General features: G+C 41.0%; 2 protein-coding genes and 1 long non-coding RNA gene across 8 annotated transcripts in view; 2 read left to right on the top strand and 1 right to left on the bottom strand.

Annotated features, from left to right (window-relative positions):
• Window positions 1-5136, top strand: part of dscama (Down syndrome cell adhesion molecule a) — a 99844-nt gene extending 94708 nt beyond the window's left edge. Inside the window, exons 29-33 of one of the 3 annotated variants that reach the window (XM_005454602.4) lie at window positions 35-150; window positions 235-384; window positions 1530-1727; window positions 1857-2159; window positions 3123-5136. In XM_005454602.4, the coding sequence (XP_005454659.1) occupies window positions 35-150; window positions 235-384; window positions 1530-1727; window positions 1857-2159; window positions 3123-3502 (1147 nt within the window). In that variant the 3' untranslated portion in view covers window positions 3503-5136. Of the gene's footprint in view, window positions 1-34; window positions 151-234; window positions 394-1529; window positions 1728-1856; window positions 2160-3122 lie in introns of all 3 variants that reach the window. The other 2 variants (XM_005454601.4, XM_005454604.4) reach the window with 2 other exon arrangements.
• A 5566-nt stretch (window positions 5137-10702) lies between these two features.
• The window catches only part of LOC100703182 (calmodulin regulator protein PCP4), a 28818-nt gene continuing 20728 nt past the window's right edge, over window positions 10703-18792 (bottom strand). For 2 of the 3 annotated variants that reach the window (XM_003449809.4, XM_003449808.4), the window contains one exon: window positions 10703-11588. In XM_003449809.4, coding sequence (XP_003449857.2) covers window positions 11458-11588 — 131 coding nt within the window. In that variant the 3' untranslated portion in view covers window positions 10703-11457. The remainder of the gene's footprint in view (window positions 11589-18792) is intronic. The other variant, XM_019363475.2, reaches the window with a different exon arrangement.
• LOC106098562 (uncharacterized) lies at window positions 11580-18788 on the top strand. 2 transcript variants are annotated; one of them, XR_001224833.3, is made up of 3 exons: window positions 11580-11717; window positions 17629-17740; window positions 18052-18788. It is a non-coding gene; the product is annotated as an uncharacterized LOC106098562 (long non-coding RNA). The 2 variants fall into 2 exon arrangements; XR_003221912.1 differs by having other exon boundaries at window positions 17853-18788.

Here is an 18792-nt window from a genome sequence, read left to right as displayed (position 1 = left end):
TCCATTCATTTTTCATCTGCTCTGTGCTTCTCAGTAAAAACACGCGTCCAGCAGAGCCAATTAACAAACAGCAGCAGACACTCCGCATGCACATCGATATCCCCAGAGCCCAGCTTCTCATCGAGGAGAGAGACACCATGGAGACTGTTGGTAAGCGCGCAGCGAGCACTGGTGCCACAGGACATAATGTAAGATGGCACGCAGGCTAAGTTTGTTTCTGCTGCTTCCTCAAAGATGACAGGTCCACTGTGCTACTGACCGACAACGACTTCGGGGAGACACAGAAGCAGAAGTCGTCCACAGTCACCCACACTGTCCACTACCAATCAATCTCCCAGGCCACTGGTCCACTGGTAGACGTGTCTGATGCCAGACCAGGAACTAGTAAGTCCAGTACGGACTCTTTTTTTAACTTCATAATACATTAAAATGTTTATATGTCCTTTTATTTTCCCAGAACTCTCTCCTTTCGTGAACCTTCCCTCTGTCAGTGTGCCTTTTGTTTTGGAAATTATGAGGATTTTTTAAACAACATTCACACATAAACTAGCTCTGGCTGTCAGCTCAACAGACTGCTGCTACACTCATACGCCACATTATGCTGCTTCATAGTTACAGTGTTGTTGCCACGCCTGCTGTTCTGGAGTCAATATGGTGTTTCCTTGTGGAGCGGTTTCACTACAGATTCTATATTTACATGAAATCCACTCCACAAATAGACTTCAGCTAGTTTATTATCAGGTATAATAAGTTGCAGGATGGCTGCACAAACTGTTATTCGCAGGATAGATTTTAAAGTCAGCGCCATCATCCCTCGGTTGTTCTTTAGCCTTTCTGCTTTGAACCCCACTGTGGAATTACTGCCACAGAAGCCACAGTATGTTAAACTCAGTGCCACAAACATAAAAAGATGGACAAAGTTTTGTTGCCATTGGATGACCTCCTTTAGGTTCGAGGCTCCGGGTCACATTTAGAACTGGGTGACCTGGTAATCTGCATCTTTTCTCACATCTTTGTCTGCCGTTGCAAATACACTGACAGTCCTGGAGAGATCTCTCACTCTTCTAGCACACACTCTTAAACCTCTGCGATGCCTTCTCAGTGCAGCAGTAGCTGCTGCCATATCAAGAACAAAAGTCAGACACGCTTTCTTCCGGCCTAAGTATCAGCACAGTTAGTGGTAAATTGTGCACCTCCAACATTAGTAAATCAGATTTTAAAATTCCTACCCACCTCTTACATGCAATCTTCTCACTGTGCTCTCTTTTTAAATACTGACAACACTGTTTTTTACACTCGTGCAACATGTGAATAAATCTGGCCCAATAGCTCTCATGCAGTGAGCTCACTGTTAGGTTTTATTACTTTAGTAATCAAAGTCTGCATAGTGACGCAGAAGAAAATCCACTTTAATCCCAGAGTCTGTATACTGTTGTCACTCTTTTCTGTTGTAATCATGACCATTTCATTGAGCCAAGTTGTTGCTTTGACCTACTTAAATACCTTGCGTTTCTCTGCCTCGCTCTCAGACCCTACAGCCCGCCGCACGGCCAAAGCTGGCCCAGCTGCTCGCAACAGGTACGCCAGCCAGTGGACCCTAAACCGCCCCCACCCGCCAGTCTCCTCTCACACTCTCAGCACTGACTGGAGGCTGCCCACACCTAGAGTGGCAGGCTCTGTTGACAAGGAGAGTGACAGCTACAGCGTCAGCCCATCTCAGGACACAGGTAAATAACACAGAGCTGCTCTGTGTGACCCTACGCTCCTAACAGCATAGCACCTGTATTAACTTTCACAAAATGGCATTGCACTAATTCTAACACTAATCCGCTCCACTAACTCTGGGCCTGATCCAGACCGTGCGCGGAGCAGCATGGTGTCAACAGAGAGCGCCTCCTCAACTTATGAGGAGCTCGCCAGAGCCTACGAGCACGCCAAGATGGAGGAGCAGCTGCGACACGCCAAATTCACCATCACCGAGTGCTTCATTTCGGACACTTCGTCAGAGCAGATGACGGCAGGCACCAACGACTACACCGACAGCCTGACCTCCAGCACGCCATCCGAATCAGGCATCTGCCGCTTCACCGCTTCCCCACCCAAGCCTCAGGACGTCAGTCGGGTTATGAACATGGCCGTGCCCAAGGCTCACAGACCGGGTGAGGCCAAGCTGTCCAGAGGCCACACTTCAGCCTGCCTGAAATGCCACCGTTTAATTACAACTGATCTCATTTTGATCTGTTGATAACCACTAAACTGTAACTGCTCAACATCTCTAATGTTTACCCCTAATATTAACACCAGCAGTGAATTCATTCAAGCTGATAGTCGTCTTATTTAAAGTGAAACCACAAGTCCAGTCTGAATGAAAACAACTTGGACAAAGATGCAGAAGCATTGTCTAAAAATTAATTATAAATGTAGCAAAAAAAAAGGCAGCTATATCTGCTTTAAAGGGCAAAAGAACATTTTAATGTACAAATGAAGAAGATGTAATACATTTTAGGTTCAGTCCAAAGTTACTGGAAATGTATTATTCTGACTTTGGGTGGGAACGTGGAGGTTTTGATGCTGCAGTTTGACTTCTAAAATAAACATTTGTTAAACTATAAAACAAATTAAAGGTTTGGACGCCGAACAAGACAAATGTGGTATGGCAAGTAAACGACTGTGATCCTTAAACTATACGTGGATGTTATTTTGAGATCAGAACAGGATTTGTTTCAGTTAGGACAAATGGTTGGAATGATTAAAGTGATTTTCTTTGCAGGCTTATAATTGTTGTCTGTTCGGGATGTGTGAGCCTCTCACTGGTAATATCTGTTTGATAGTGTGAGCAAATCCCAGCCATTATAATGTAAATCCACATGTTAAATGAAACTGCCCATTACCTGATTAGTGCATGCAGGGATTACTGGTGATTTGGTGTTTTGTGCATTTCAAAATAAGAGTGCACAGTTATTCCATACACCATCAAACTGCATGTCACGGGAGTGGAAGAGTAATTTGGCTGAAAAGAATAAGCAGGATTATTTTAGCGTGATAACTTTGGAGAACAGGGTGAGGTTGTTCAGGAGTGTCTGTTGTCTTACTGACCCTGCTCTGTGTTTGTCGTCCCTCAGGGGGCGAGCTGGTTCACCTTCCTCCCTATCTGCGCATGGACTTCCTGTTAAACCGAGGCATGTCCTGCTCGGGGTCATCTAGGGGGACAGCTAGTGGGGAGAGAGCGGCCATGGGTCAAGCCTGCCTTGAGCCCCAGAAGAGCCGCTCGCTGAAGCGGCCCTCTCGGATGGCGCCCCCGACACCTACAGAGGCCCCTCAGGCCAGCAGGGACCCAGTGGCCCAGTGGCAACCCGGATCAGCAGCCACACTCCCCCACAGAGAGGGCTCAGAGCTGGCCCAGGCAGCCAAGCTCAGCACCTCCCAGGAGTCCCTGCTGGACTCCAGAGGACATCTGAAACAGAGCAGCAACCCCTACGCAAAGTCCTATACGCTAGTATAACAGCAGGGGCACCTGGGGCGGGACTAGAACTCACTCTAACACTGGACTTAACACTCAAGTGCAGTAAACTGACTTTCACCACGCAGTTCTGTATATATGTCCCCTCCCTCCGAGGACGGGGTCACTTTTACTAATGTCCTTTTATTTATTTTAGACTTTTCTTTTACCTCTTGTTTGTATTTTTTTTGTTTTGGTTTGTTTATTTGTTTGTATCACTTGAGAAAAAAAAATTTCACTCATTTGGAAATGAGTCCAGTCGGAGCTTTGCCAAACTAATTGAGTAACGAGGGAGCATTTATTTATTCTTGTTCATTCTTTATAAGGAATTGGTGATTATTAATTGTTAGTTGTCAGCTATTATTGATCATTAATTACTGATTACCAAATGATCTATTATCACCATCACTTCTCCAGTGTTTTCATAAGAACCTGGACATCTTTTTCTTCCTCTTTGGTTTCTTTTCCTGGTTTCTGGAAGATGACGATTTGGAGTCATGTTTTTTCCTATGGAATTTCCTTCTGAAACATTCATGAAACTCGGAGAAATCTCGGAACGAAAGCAATTGAAACTAGAGTCCAAACTTTTCAGCTGCTCTCAAATTGTTACTTTTTTTGAAGAAAAAAAAATCTATTTCCTATGGATGCATGGGGACTGACCAATTAAAAGACAATGAGGATTATGATCACGGCTGGGTGGGCAGCCCAGTCGAGCATTTTGTCACACTATGAAATGATCCAATGTGAAGATTTATTATTCTTATTACTATAAATATATATATAAAAAGAGAAATCACTTTTATTTGTGGATATTACAGGGAAGAATTGATTTGGTTAATAAAGTCCTTAGTCATGTTTGCACATATCTCATTTTAATTAGGAAATGGAGTCTCTGTTGATCTTTCTCTGTGTCCCATTCTCTGATGGTGCAATATGAAAAAAGATATGAAAAGTCTATGGAAACTATTGCTCTATACTGTACTGTAATGATGATAAATAACTATGTTGTGAGTATACTTACAGGGCCGGACACACTCCAGCTTTTGTATTCAGGTGTAGTTTACCACTGCTTGTCTGCCAGGTTGGTAAATGATGTTAGCTAGAACAGGGAGGTTTTTGAGTACTGATGGTTTGCACTTCACAACAGCCCGACTCAAGTGTGTCCAGATCCCTTCTCTCAGTGCACTAGGTAGAGTCTTCAGGGCTCTCACTGTCCTCAGTAGATTTACTGTTGCTGCATTGCAGCAATGCTCCTCTACAGGGAAAAAAAAACGTGAGACAATCCAGCAGAATTCCCCCCTTCGAACCAAACCTATAATGTCTATGGGAAGTATCTGAAAAAAAAAAAAGTTCATGTGGATATATACGTAAGAAGCTGTTTTTCTGTTCCTGTCTGCCCTGGCCCGTTTCTGTTCTCTTTCTTTGAGTTAGCCTGAGGGATCCAAAATGCTGTGAGGTCATAATGTCAGTTTCTATGATTAGTTTCTATGATTAACTGTCTTCATTATGATTATACATTTTAACAAAAAAAATGTCACTTTTTATTTTTAACATGAGTGTTCACCATGGTGGCACTGGAATAAAGAGAAACTAACACAAAGGTTCAAATTTGATTAATAAAATGGCTGTTCCCCAAAGTGTCCCTCGCAGCTTTGACGTGACTGATGGTGGGGCGGAGGTGACGGAGCAGACGGGCCCAGAGCGGGTGGAGGCCGCGCTCCCTGCCTGCTTGGGCCGTGAATTTCGGCGAGAGAGATGCCCGGTCTTCACCTCGTTTTTGTCACTGTGACAGCGATGAAACATGATGGTTTCCTAATGTGGAGCTTTGTACTCCCTACCTGCAGGTGGCAGTGACGTGCTGCTCAGCACAGTCTGGTCAAAACAATGAGCCTGCAGTGTGCTGAGGCCCTCTCTACAACACCTGCTTGTGACTAAGATGAGCAGTTGAGTCTGCCCTGAATCGTGGACGGGATGTTTTCCAGAGATATTCAACCGCAAATGTGGAGCATATAGTGATTTTGTCAGAAGACAATTAAAATGACGAAAATACCAACAAAGCCTCAAAATACCAGAATGCACAGCAACAGTATAAGGCACTTAACACTGGGATTCTGAAACAGTTTAAAGAAACTAAAAGAAAATCCCCTTTCTGTCAGTGTAATCAGTGAGATGTAAGAAAAACAAGTGCAATTTCAACACTATGTCTTGTTTTTTCTACATGATGAAGAAATGCTGCTGTAGTAAAAGAAAGAAATCTGTCAGCATGAATCTTAAATGTGGAAAATACAGATATCTGTAATTCAATTACTTTAGTATGAATGGGAAAAGCTATCAGTAGGAAGCACTAGGAAACTTCTGAAAATACAGTTGAAATTCCAGGGTCCTTCTTCACCTTTCCAAAGCCCGGGCTGATTCTCAACCCCGGGCCTTATGTTTGACACTCCTGGCCTAAAGGAGAAGAAACCAGGCAGCAGTTGAGTCATTTTTCTCAGTGTCATGTTATTCCCACTGACTTGACATATATTGACTTACTCTGTGGGGTTCCCGGTTTTGAGAGAGAGAGTCAGACGTCTGAACTCTTCATGTCAATTATAAGATAAGCTACTATATTTTTTCATCCTCAGCTCAGATGTGTTTCAGAAAAATTTCAAAAGTTTCTGTAGCTTCAGAATGAATCCCACATGTCTGTGTTCAGGGATGACTGTATAAATCGAAGCTGACTGAAAGCACAAAACATTATTTTAAGGATACCTAACACACCAGCAGCCTCACTTTTAAACTCCATGACATCCAGTGGTACTTGGTTTGCAGACTCCTAATATCAGTGGCTCCACTCTTTCCATGAGGCTTTGCAGCTGTGTGTCTGTGAGTGGATCCACATCTGGAGACGTTAATTATATTTACCACAAAAGTCGATATGAACCTTCTTTTTTGTGTCTTTGTATTTAATAGGTTTCACATATTAAACCACCATAGTTCCAGTATAAAAATATGAAACTGATGACAGTTTATAGCTAATTTCAAACTCTTGTCCCCAGCTGGGCTTTTACATCCACAGTACACAAACAATTCAGTCACATAAAACCACAACAGAGTAAAAATACATGAAATGAAACAGTTTCAAAAAATATGAATGATTGTGAAATTACACTGTAAATTATATACAATTATATAATTCATTTAAAATAAAAGCAGTTCAGATTTATTTTGAAAGCAGCCTTTGACCTTTACTATGAAAGATTGAAAATCTGTGATCAGTTTGATTTCAGTTGTGTCGTCCATCAGTGACATGAAACATCAACGCTGATTGTCCAAATTTAGATGAGTGATGTGAAAGTTTGAAGCTGCCGTTCACCGTGCTCCAGGTAGCTCTGCTACTGTCTCGTCTCTGGGTTTATCTAGACGCATTTTTATAAACAGGGCGAGACTGTTTATACAATTGAAAACTCATTTAAGAAAACCAAATGAATGAAATGCTCAAAACTAAATAAATTATATATTTTTTAAATGTGACAGAGATGCCCCAGAACAGACTTTTATCTGTATTTTCAGAGTTTGATTATATAAACATGTCAGATGTTTAATTATAGGTGGTGATGCTTGACACCATATTACCATAGAATATGAACGAATGACTGTGCTGCTGGAGAGGGTGGAGTCAAATTTACTTAAAACAGTTCAGGTTGATCTTAAACATATCTGAAATCTTCCAAACATACTTATCAAATTCAGTTGTGGCTCTAAAATTATTCCTAAAATCTTAAAACTAATTTATTTCTTCAGTTTTGAACTTAATTTTAAACAGAAATTCTCATAGAAACATTTTTCTTTTTTCCTAATTTAGTGCCAGATGATTATGTTGCAGCCACAGTTGGTCAAGACTAACTGCTGTGGTGCCGAAGACTGAGAAATTCTGGGATGGAGCTCTGATTGCCTCTTCACAGTGGTATTAAGTGTTGACTGCACTACATGATTGTATTAAATTTAACATGAAACTTCATTTCTAAAGACTACAAGTGTAATTCAGATCATTCATCTGAATTTGGGGAGCGGGCCCACACCTCATACACTCTGCTCTTCCAGTTCTTTCACTACCAATGCCTCTCTGTACCACATGACTGTCCACGGGTATTTGGAGGCATCAGGTTCACTGCTCCAGAACACATTTTAATAAAAGGTACTGACTTCATTTTAAGATTTTATTTGGCATTAATAGATAAAGTTTATTATAATTATTGTCATGTGAAAATCAAAGCACTTCTAGTGCGTGTGAGGGTGACATTTGGCCGGAGCAGGAATGTAGTTGGACTGATAACAGCTTCTTCACCATAACAGACTTGTTCATTGAGGTTTTCATATCATTTCACACATTTCTGTGGTATTATTAAGAAAGGATAAAGAGAACTGCCAAGCAATAAAGTGCCATTTACCACTTAACAGGCAGAAGGCATTGTGGGACATGTAGGCTAAAGTTAAACATCATGCAAGTGACGAAATGCGCTGAAGAGAGTGGAGTGAAATATATCAGTTTAATTTTCTGCTCTAATGAAGTCAGTGTAAATTTAAAGTGTTGTTACATTATAGCCTGTCAAGACTCCGTCTGGTGTTACTGCAGAGGATAAGTGTGAACAGTAGCAACAGAATTATGAAGAATCTTCCTAAACTGGTTTATTGATTCTGAACTCACCAACCTGCCATCCTGAAGAGTCCGCCTGAGCCTCACACATCCTGCCTGCTAAATTGCTTCCACGGTCTTATATCACAAGACACGGATTAGCAGGAAGGTGTATTACTCAGCATGACAACTGTATCTGCCATCCACCTCCAAAGTCCACAACAAATTAAACACGGTGGCAGAGATTTACTCACCAGCACACTCGGTGGTTAATAACAGCTGTCATAAATAAGGTTCCGGCTGCACTGAATGCTTTGCCTCTGATCAGCCTGAGACATATGAATCCATCGTTTGCAGAGCTGAGGAAGTGGTTCTGAAAACGTAAAGTAATAAGCACGGATGCATGTCCCAGTGCAGACCCGAAGCAATGAGCTCTGAGCATGGCTCAGACAGCTGGCATTGTTTATGTTGTCATTTATTGGATTCCAGATATTTTTACTCCTCACAAACTCATTTAGTGAGTTACAGCAAAGGAGTTTATGTGATGATCACAGAGAAATCCTTACAGTGTGATCTGTTCGCCCTCAGCTGGCAAAACCAACATCGATATATCTAAATGAAAAAGCAAAGAGATAATAAAGTAATCACTCTTTGCTTTAAAAAATTATTTTAGAAATTCTATAGATTTCATTGAAAATTAAAATTGAAATTGTTCCTTACAGATGTATTCATAGCTTTGCTGTGGTCATCGAAATTCTAGTCAGGTCTTTAAGATGTGTCAAAAATGTGAGTGGAGCCCACGTGTGCCCATGATACTAAGCTGGGACACACATTCATACTTGTATATAAAATCCCACTTTAAACACTGCATGTGGGGAAAAATGCCTACATAATAAAACTTTGCTGAAAGTTAAATCTTAATTTGTGCAAGGTCTGCTATGAGCACTCAAGAAATGTAAAATAGAAGAAGTTTGGAACTATCAGGACTCTTTCTGAAGCTGGCTGCCAGGTAATCGATCAGGGAGGTGACGAAAAACCCAGCTCCAAAGGCACAAACCCACACAGAGAAGACACGTCATCGTACATGCTTCCCTTCCAGTCTGAAGTTACTTTACACAATCTGCTAGGAAGAAAGGGATAATTTGCCCACATCCAAGTTTGCAAATCATAAAGACACTAAAGAAGAAAGAAAACGTCACCGTAGCTGCCTCCACCAGTGTGTGAATGTGAGAGTGAATGAATAGTGGAATTGTAAAGCGCTTTGAGGGTCTCGAAAAGCGCTATATAAATGCAATCCATTATTATTATTATAGCTTGAGTTTACTTGTGGGAATATGGGAAATGTATTCACTTCAAATGAATTTTACAAATTATACAGTGTGCCTGGACAGTTTCTGAAGAGACTGTGCATAAAACACAGCATAACAAAAATGTCATTACTTCCTGATAAAATAGTTGGTTTAATATTCTCAGCTTCCATTACAAATGATTTTAATGTGAAATAATACCCAATATATCTACTAGAAAACAGGTTTAAATTAGAATTTCACATCTTCCACTCCACTGAGTTTCCTTACTGAACACTGTGGTCAGCAGCTGTGCTTTTTGATGAGATGGCAGAAGAGCAGAGACTCACCTGCAGCACTGTGTTTAACACCGTATGATATTGTTGCTCTAACTTCACAAAAACCTACGTAATTTAAACTTAAAGAGTCTGCCTGCAACATAACTCGGTGTTTCCATGGTAACAAATTAGTAATGAGTAGCACCGCAGGGCAAAAATAGGAAAACATGGCTCAGCCTTTGTGGTCTGCCATGCTGTGAAGGTGTTTTTAGAGCCAAGTGGAGACAGCCCCGCTTCTCATCAGCACATATACTGAATCCTGTCATGTCAACAAACCCCGGGAGCTCATTTCTGATGCGGGTCAGCATTGCTTAGATTTTATACCCCTGGACACTGTTTATGACAAAAGAAAAGAAAAATTTAATTGGATCTTCTGTTTTGTTTTTCCAGTTTTAATTAATTCATGATTTTGTTTTTCTAGAAGCCAAACATCTGCTACTAGAATGATGGAGAAATCTATGTTTGAGAAAACTGACAAAGTTGTACTTTTAAGCTGCTTTAAAAAATATTTAAATTCAAACAATTTAACAGTTTGGTTAGTGCAACTCTTTTGTCCACATTACCAAAAATGTAAATCAAGTTAAAGGCACAGGTCCACAAGGACAGAAGGATATTGAATGAGAGATCAACAACGTCTATGAATCACCTAAAAACCTCTTTTTAAGGTCAATCATTAGAACCTTTTGATCCCAGCTTGTATATACTAGCAAAACATTAACTACTGCAATATTTGTATAGCACTGTGATCAATGTAAATAGAATTTTAACCGCAGCACACAAAGTACATTGTGTGTGCATATAACCACTTTCACAATCATCACTAAAGTTTTCGTATAATCTTGCAGCTTTGCACATGCATGCTTCAATGTCAGCTTTTTCAACTTTCCTTTTAAATCACAGATGTGACCTGCTGCATGCAGTGCATGAATTTTGTAGCAAGGAAAGAAATACTCCAAAAGAAATCTCTCCTTTCTGTTGTCTTTATTTATTTCTCTGTAGAAGTGGATATGCATGTGTGCGCATATGTGTGAGCGTTCATGCATGCATGTGTGTGCTTGTACAATACACGTGAGCCAATCTAACAATGAAGAATCACACTGGAACCACAACAGGCAAAGACCCACAATCACAACATCTGCAGTATCAACAAAGATACAACTGAGAGCGTCATCAGGGGAAAGGCGTGTCGGAGAGGAGACCTGCGACATGTGAACACATTTAGAGACACTAAATTGATTGGATTTTAAAGACACTGTAACAGTATGGAATCACTCTGCTCAGCCACAGGAAGAAGCCAATAACAGGCCTCCAGTGGAGCCCAACTCTTTTGCTGGTACTGTGACCCAGATTATAGCATCAATCAAAGATCGCTGTTTAACATTACATGAGAAGACCTCCCATATTTAAGCTTCCTGTTTATGTGGGTGTGCAGTGAGTGTGAAACCAAACTGTAAAGTGTCACTGAAGTAAAAAAGAAATAGCAAAATTATATTATTATCTAAATACATACACCAAGAAAGTAATAATGCAACATTTTGTATATAGTAAAGTTATTCATTATGCACAGACTTTCACAAAGGTACAATTTAACCGCACCCTTCTACCTCCACCTTCAGGAATCCCGCCCTCACCCTCCCTTTCCAGTTCATGATGATGCAGTTTAAATGACATGCATGACCGGGCCCACGTCAGCTGAAGACGACGCTAGGAGATGCCACTCTACGACTTCACATCCTGCTTCTTTTTCTGGAATTTCCTGAACTGTGACTGGATGGTCACAGCAGCCTTCGCCGTCTCTGGGGCGTCCATGTCGATGTCAAAATCCTGGGGGAGGTTGTTCTTCTTTTCTTCTGGGGAGAGAGGAGACATGGGAATGTGAGAGGACAGCAGGACTTTCAAGAGGGGAGTTCATAGACATATCAAAAGTTCCTGAAAGATTTCTCTGGTGGCGCTGTCACTTGGTGTTCGCTCGCTTTGTGGTAGAGTATCATTTCCTGTTCCTGCTCAAACACAGTGGTGTTTCTGAGTAGCTTATCTGCTTAGCAATTTAATTAAAATCTTTTATATACATTTTTCATAGTATAATCTAAACGTGCTTCATCTGAATCACCCTTTCTGTGTACTCACTACCTAATTTATAGCCAAAGTATTCACTCACTGTCTCTGTACTGTTTCGCTAGCTTAGCTTAGCTCGTAGCCGACTCGTTAGCACCATGGCTACTTCACCTGTCCCTCCTGCACTTTCCTGCTCATTGTGTCAGATGTTTAGTTACTCGTCGGCCTCCTTTAGCAGTAATGATACTTGTAACAAGTGTAGCATATTTGCAGCTCTGGAGGCCAGGATTACTGAATTGGAGACTCGGCTTCGCACCCTTCATTCACCCGTAGCTAGCCAGGCCCCTGTAGCTGGTGCAGCCGAAGATAGCCTAGGCCCCGCTAGCTGTTCCCCGGCAGACCCCAAGCAGCTGGGGAAAGAGGGCGGCTGGGTGACGGTGAGGAGGAAGCATAGTCCTAAACAGAAGCCCCAGGTACACCACCAACCTGTTCATGTGTCTAACCGTTTTTCCCCACTCGGTGACACACCCGCCGGGGGTCAAACTCTGGTAATTGGTGATTCTGTTCTCAGACATGTGAAGCTAGAGACACCGGCAACCATAGTCAATTGTCTTCCAGGGGCCAGAGCAGGCGACATTGAAGGAAATTTAAAACTGTTGGCTAAGGGTAAACGTAAATACAGTAAGATCATAATTCACGTCGGCAGTAATGACACCAGAGGTCACTAAAATCAATATTGAATCGGTGTGTAACTTTGCCAAAACAATGTCGGACTCTGTAGTTTTCTCTGGTCCCCTCCCCAATCAGACCAGGAGTGACATGTTTAGCCGCATGTTCTCCTTAAATTGCTGGCTGTCTGAGTGGTGTCCCAGAAACGATGTGGGCTTCATAGATAATTGGCAAACCTTCTGGAGGAAACCTGGTCTTGTTAGGAGAGACGGCATCCATCCCACTTTGGATGGAGCAGCTCTCATTTCTAGAAATATGGACCAATTTATTAAACCCCCCAAAATATGACTATCCAGAGTTGGGACCAGGAAGCAGAGTTGCAGTCTTACACGCCTCTCTGCAGCTTCTCTCCTCCTGCTACCCCCCAAAAACCCATCTCCATTGAGACTGTGTCAGCTCCCAAACGGACAAAAAACAAACTAAAAACCAGCAATAAACAACTTAAACATAAAAAATCACAAAGAAAGAACAATACAGTATCCACATCTGAACCAAAGAGTAAAACGGTGAAATGTGGATTATTAAATATTAGGTCTCTCTCCTCCAAGTCTCTGTTAGTACATGACTTAATAATTGATCAACAAATCGATTTACTCTGCCTTACAGAAACCTGGTTGCAGCAGGATGATTATGTTAGTTTAAATGAATCAACACCCCCGAGTCATTCTAACTACCACAAACCTCGAAGCACAGGCCGAGGGGGCGGTGTGGCAGCAATTTTTCACACCAGTCTATTAATTAACGAAAGACCAAGACAGACTTTTAATTCATTTGAAAGCCTGATGCTTAGCCTCGTCCACCCCAGCTGTAAAACTCAGAAACCAGTCTTACTTGTTATCATCTATCGTCCACCTGGGCCTTACACAGAGTTTCTCTCTGATTTCTCAGACTTTTTATCTGATTTAGTGCTCAGCTCAGATAAAATAATTACTGTGGGTGATTTTAACATCCATGTAGATGCTAAAAATGACAGCCTCAACATGGCATTTAATCTGTTATTAGACTCAATTGGCTTCTCTCAAAATGTAAAAGAACCCACCCACCACTTTAATCACACTCAAGATCTTGTTTTAACATATGGCATAGAAACTGAACATTTAACAGTGTTTCCTGAAAACCCTCTGCTGTCTGATCATTTCCTGATAACAGTTACATTTACAATAATTGATTACACAGCAGTGCAGAGTAGACTTTATCACAGTAGATGTCTTTCTGAAAGTGCTGTAACTAAGTTTAAGAATATAATCCACCCACTGTTATCATCTTCAATGCCCTGTACCAACATAGAGCAGAGCAGCTACCTGAACGCTACTCCAACAGAGGTCGATTATCTTGTTAATAATTTTACCTCCTCACTACGTACGACTCTGGATACTGTAGCTCCTGTGAAAACTAAGGCCTCAAATCAGAAGTACCTGACTCCGTGGTATAATTCTCAAACACGTAGCCTAAAACAGATAACTCGTAAGCTGGAGAGGAAATGGCGTGTCACAAATTTAGAGGATCATCATTTAGCCTGGAGAAATAGTTTGCTGCTTTATAAGAAAGCCCTCCGCAAAGCCAGAACATCTTACTATTCGTCACTGATTGAAGAAAATAAGAACAACCCCAGGTTTCTCTTCAGCACTGTAGCCAGGCTGACAAACAGTCAGAGCTCTACTGAGCCAACCATCCCTTTAACGTTAACTAGTAATGACTTCATGAACTTCTTCACAAATAAAATTTTTATCATTAGAGAAAAAATTACCAATAATCATCCCACAGATGTAATATTATCTACAGCTACTTTTAGTACCATTGATGTTAAGTTAGACTCTTTTTCTCCAATTGATCTTTCTGAGTTAACTTCAATAATTACTTCCTCCTGTTAGGGTTCAATGTTGAGAGAGGAATCCATAAATAAGCACTGATCCGGGCGTGTGCAATTAGACGGCATTTTAATGAATACACATGTGTGAGTCCAACAACCCAATCAGTATTGAACTGCTTTACCATATTCAGACAACGGTTTTATAGGGTTAAGATAGTACAGCCCCCTTTTCTGTTGCTAGGCAGATTTAATACAGCATACGTCAACTCAAAACCACCAATGTTCTGTCAACAACCTTTATCATAGTTTTAAAAGAACATTGTCTTCGGGTCGGTGCTTCCCCTCAGCTCGTCTTCGCTGTCGCTTCTCTCTGGGACATCTGGTGCACTTCCTGGAACAGACTAACACGTACGCACCCAAACTTTGCAGTTATAAACTCTTACCTAAATGAGTCGATCTAATATGTGTGTGCGTGCACGTGCGGGGGCGCGTGCGTGCTGTGTACTGCGTACGTGTCGTGACCTCTCTATTTGTGTCTGTGTGTGTGTGTATGTCTCTGCGCGTGCACAGAGTGTGCATCTGCTCTCTGCACCTTAGCAACCAGGCTAAGGCCATCCTGTGTGTAATGATCTTAACTTCTATGTAAAATGTATAAAACAACTGTTTCAATCTAATACAACTACTTAAAGCTTAACTCAAAGATAAATGCATAATAAAACACCCTGCTCTTAACTTGCACTCACTCTGCTTTCAGTTTCACTTCTGCAAGCCTGCAACTTCAAAAGCCTATAACTTCCTGTCTCCTTTTGGAGTTACTCTGCGTGGGGCCTTTTCTTTCACCATGCAGTCTGCATACAAACATTTAAGATTATAAATTCAACTCAACAGCTTAAAGTGGTTATAACTGCTCCTGTAATAAAGACTAATATAATACCAATATATTTGAACATCTGAATGCATCTAAATGCAACATCACTATTAACATGAAATGGTAATGATGATTATAAAAATAGCAGCCAATAATAGCAGTAAAATATTCTACCCCTCCGGACACTCCAAACCATCAACGTGTCTTTTAGACCCCATTCCTACAAAACTGCTCAAAGAAGTCCTGCCATTAATTGATTCTTCGATCTTAAATATGATCAACCTATCTCTAATAATCGGCTATGTACCACAGGCCTTCAAGCTGGCTGTAGTTAAACCTTTACTTAAAAGCATCTCTAGACCCAGCTGTCTTAGCTAATTATAGGCCAATCTCCAACCTTCCTTTCATATCAAACATCCTTGAAAGAGTAGTTGTCAAACAGCTAACAGATCATCTGCAGAGGAATGGCTTATTTGAAGAGTTTCAGTCAGGTTTCAGAGCTCATCACAGCACAGAAACAGCTTTAGTGAAGGTTACAAATGATCTTCTTATGGCCTCTGACAGTGGACTCATCTCTGTGCTTGTCCTGCTAGACCTCAGTGCTGCGTTCGATACTGTTGATCATAATATCCTATTAGAGCGATTAGAACATGCTGTAGGTATTACAGGTACTGTGCTGCAGTGGTTTGTATCATATCTATCTAATGGATTCCAATTTGTTCAAGTAAATGGAGAGTCCTCTTCACACACTAAGGTCAATTATGGTGTTCCACAGGGTTCAGTGCTAGGACCAATTCTGTTTACATTATACATGCTTCCCTTAGGCAGCATCATTAGAAGACATAGCATAAATTTTCACTGCTATGCAGATGACACGCAGCTCTATCTGTCCATGAAGCCAGGTAACACACACCAATTAGTTAAACTGCAGGAATGTCTTAAAGACATAAAGACCTGGATGGCCGCTAACTTTCTGCTTCTTAATTCAGATCAAACTGAGGTTATTGTACTCGGCCCTGAACATCTTAGAAATATGGTATCTAAGCAGATTCTTACTCTGGATGGCATTACCTTGGCCTCCAGTAATGCTGTGAGGAACCTTGGAGTCATTTTTGACCAGGACATGTCCTTAAACGCACATATTAAACAAATATGTAAGACTGCTTTCTTCCATTTGTGCAACATCTCTAAAATTAGAAATATCCTGTCTCAGAGTGATGCTGAAAAACTAGTTCATGTGTTTATTACTTCCAGGCTGGACAACTGTAATTCATTATTATCAGGATGTCCTAAAAACTCCCTGAAAAGCCTTCAGCTGATCCAAAATGCTGCAGCAAGAGTCCTGACAGGGACTAGAAAGAGAGAGCATATTTCTCCTGTTTTGGCTTCCCTTCATTGGCTTCCTGTTAAATCCAGAATTGAATTCAAAATCCTGCTCCTCACATACAAGGTCTTAAATAATCAGGCCCCAGCTTATCTTAATGACCTTGTAGTACCATATCACCCTATTAGAGCACTTCGCTCTCACTCTGCAGGTCTACTTGTTGTTCCTAGAGTATTTAAAAGTAGAATGGGAGGCAGAGCCTTCAGTTTTCAGGCCCCTCTTCTGTGGAACCAGCTTCCAGTTTGGATTCAGGAGACGGACACTATCTCTACTTTCAAGATTAGGCTTAAAACTTTCCTTTTTGCTAAAGCATATAGTTAGGGCTGGACCAGGTGACCCTGAATCCTCCCTTAGTTATGCTGCAATAGACGTAGGCTGCCGGGGATTCCCATGATACATTGAGTTTTTCCTTTCCAGTCACCTTTCTCACTCACTGTGTGTTAATAGACCTCTCTGCACTGAATCATATCTGTTATTAATCTCTGTCTCTCTTCCACAGCATGTCTTTATCCTGTTTTCCTTCTCTCACCCCAACCGGTCGCAGCAGATGGCCCCGCCCCTCCCTGAGCCTGGTTCTGCCCGAGGTTTCTTCCTGTTAAAAGGGAGTTTTTCCTTCCCACTGTCGCCAAAGTGCTTGCTCATAGGGGGTCATATGATTGTAGGGTCTACCTTACAATACAAAGCGCCTTGAGGCAACTTTTGTTGTGATTTGGCGCTATATAAATAAAATTGAATTGAATTGAATTATTTAAACCAACTGTTAACTGTATATTTCTGTACATTTAAGTATTATTATTCATATTGCCGCATTCATTGACCTTGTTTATAGGTAATTTCATTCTTTAATCACATTAAAATGTTCCTAATTTAATGTTTAAAAGCACTTGAAAAAGGCAAAATCCATGTAAAATTAGGGAAACAAACTGTATTGTCATTACTGAAAATAACCGTATTTTTATGAGAAAGTTATTTTCTGGTATTATTTTGGTGCCCCAGCTGCCGGAATATTACTGTTTTTTTAGGATTTTTTTTTTTTTTTAACAGTGTGGGAGTCTCAACATTTCTTACCCCTGGTGTCCAAAACGCTACGTTTCTGTTATCCTGTGAAAGAGAACATTCAGAAACCAAGGCTGTTTTTTATTCCTAGTTGTCACAGGTATTGTATACTTTTGGTTTTACAAAAATATGTAAATTTGCATAAAAGCTTTTTGAGATGAAGACTAGCTGGTTAGTTTGACAAACTTGGCTAACCTCTACTCCTAACACAGAGAGCAACGTAAAGCCGCTTCTTGGACCATATGCATGAATACTGCTTCTACTTTTGTTATATTGTCTCTTTGTATTTAATGGCACAAGAATTGCATATTAAAACAAACTACAGCTTCACACTTGAGGAGAAAGAATATTTCAAACCATTATTTTACACTGATCCAGCAGCTTCATGGGCCTAATTTTTATCCTCGTCAGGCTGGAGATCCTCGACAGCTGAGGGAAGCTGAATGTTTTACAGATTCAAAGAGTAAACTCTGGGGATGCGGAAGCCATTAAACGAGCCATTATTGGACACGGACAAAACAGTATAAACAGCGGTTGCAAAACATAGAAAGAAAACATTTAGTAAAGGTTTTGCAGTCAATTTTTACTGCTCTGTTGCAGTGCTGCAGAAGTGACCTCTTTCTTGTTAGATGTAAATGTCATTACAGATGGCTGACATTCAGTAAAAGGACAGAGCAGAAGCTGACAAACTGACAAAAGAAGCAAACGGGGAACGTGCTCTTCACAGCGCAGCAGAGAAGATTCTAGTTCTTTAAGCCAGAACCCTCAACTCCCTCAAGCCTCCGGGTGCTGTGTGTGAAGGGAATGAGATGCACTGTACTTAATTAAGAAACAAGCTTCTGATTAATAGATTCAAAGCAACAAAGATGAAGTGCCCAGACAGGGATAAACAGAGAAGACAGAAGTGCAGCTGGCTGCTTGATCACAGAACATGACGTGATTATAAAAAAGTGAAAAGAATCAGTTTTACAGGATATCGCTTCAGTTCTCACTGCAATAAAAAAAAAACACCAAAAAACATCATGCTCATTCATTCACTTTTAACAAAAGGTCAGTTGTTTATTCGAGTATTACAGTTTTCATGCAGTACAGTGCTCCGTGCGTGGTTGTGCACTCTTGCATGAAAGGTGATTTTTTCCAAATGGCCTACTT

This window comes from Oreochromis niloticus, linkage group LG10 (genome assembly GCF_001858045.2).
Source record: "Oreochromis niloticus isolate F11D_XX linkage group LG10, O_niloticus_UMD_NMBU, whole genome shotgun sequence".
Taxonomy (NCBI): Eukaryota; Metazoa; Chordata; class Actinopteri; order Cichliformes; family Cichlidae; genus Oreochromis; species Oreochromis niloticus.
This window is presented reverse-complemented; position numbering and strand designations above follow the sequence as displayed.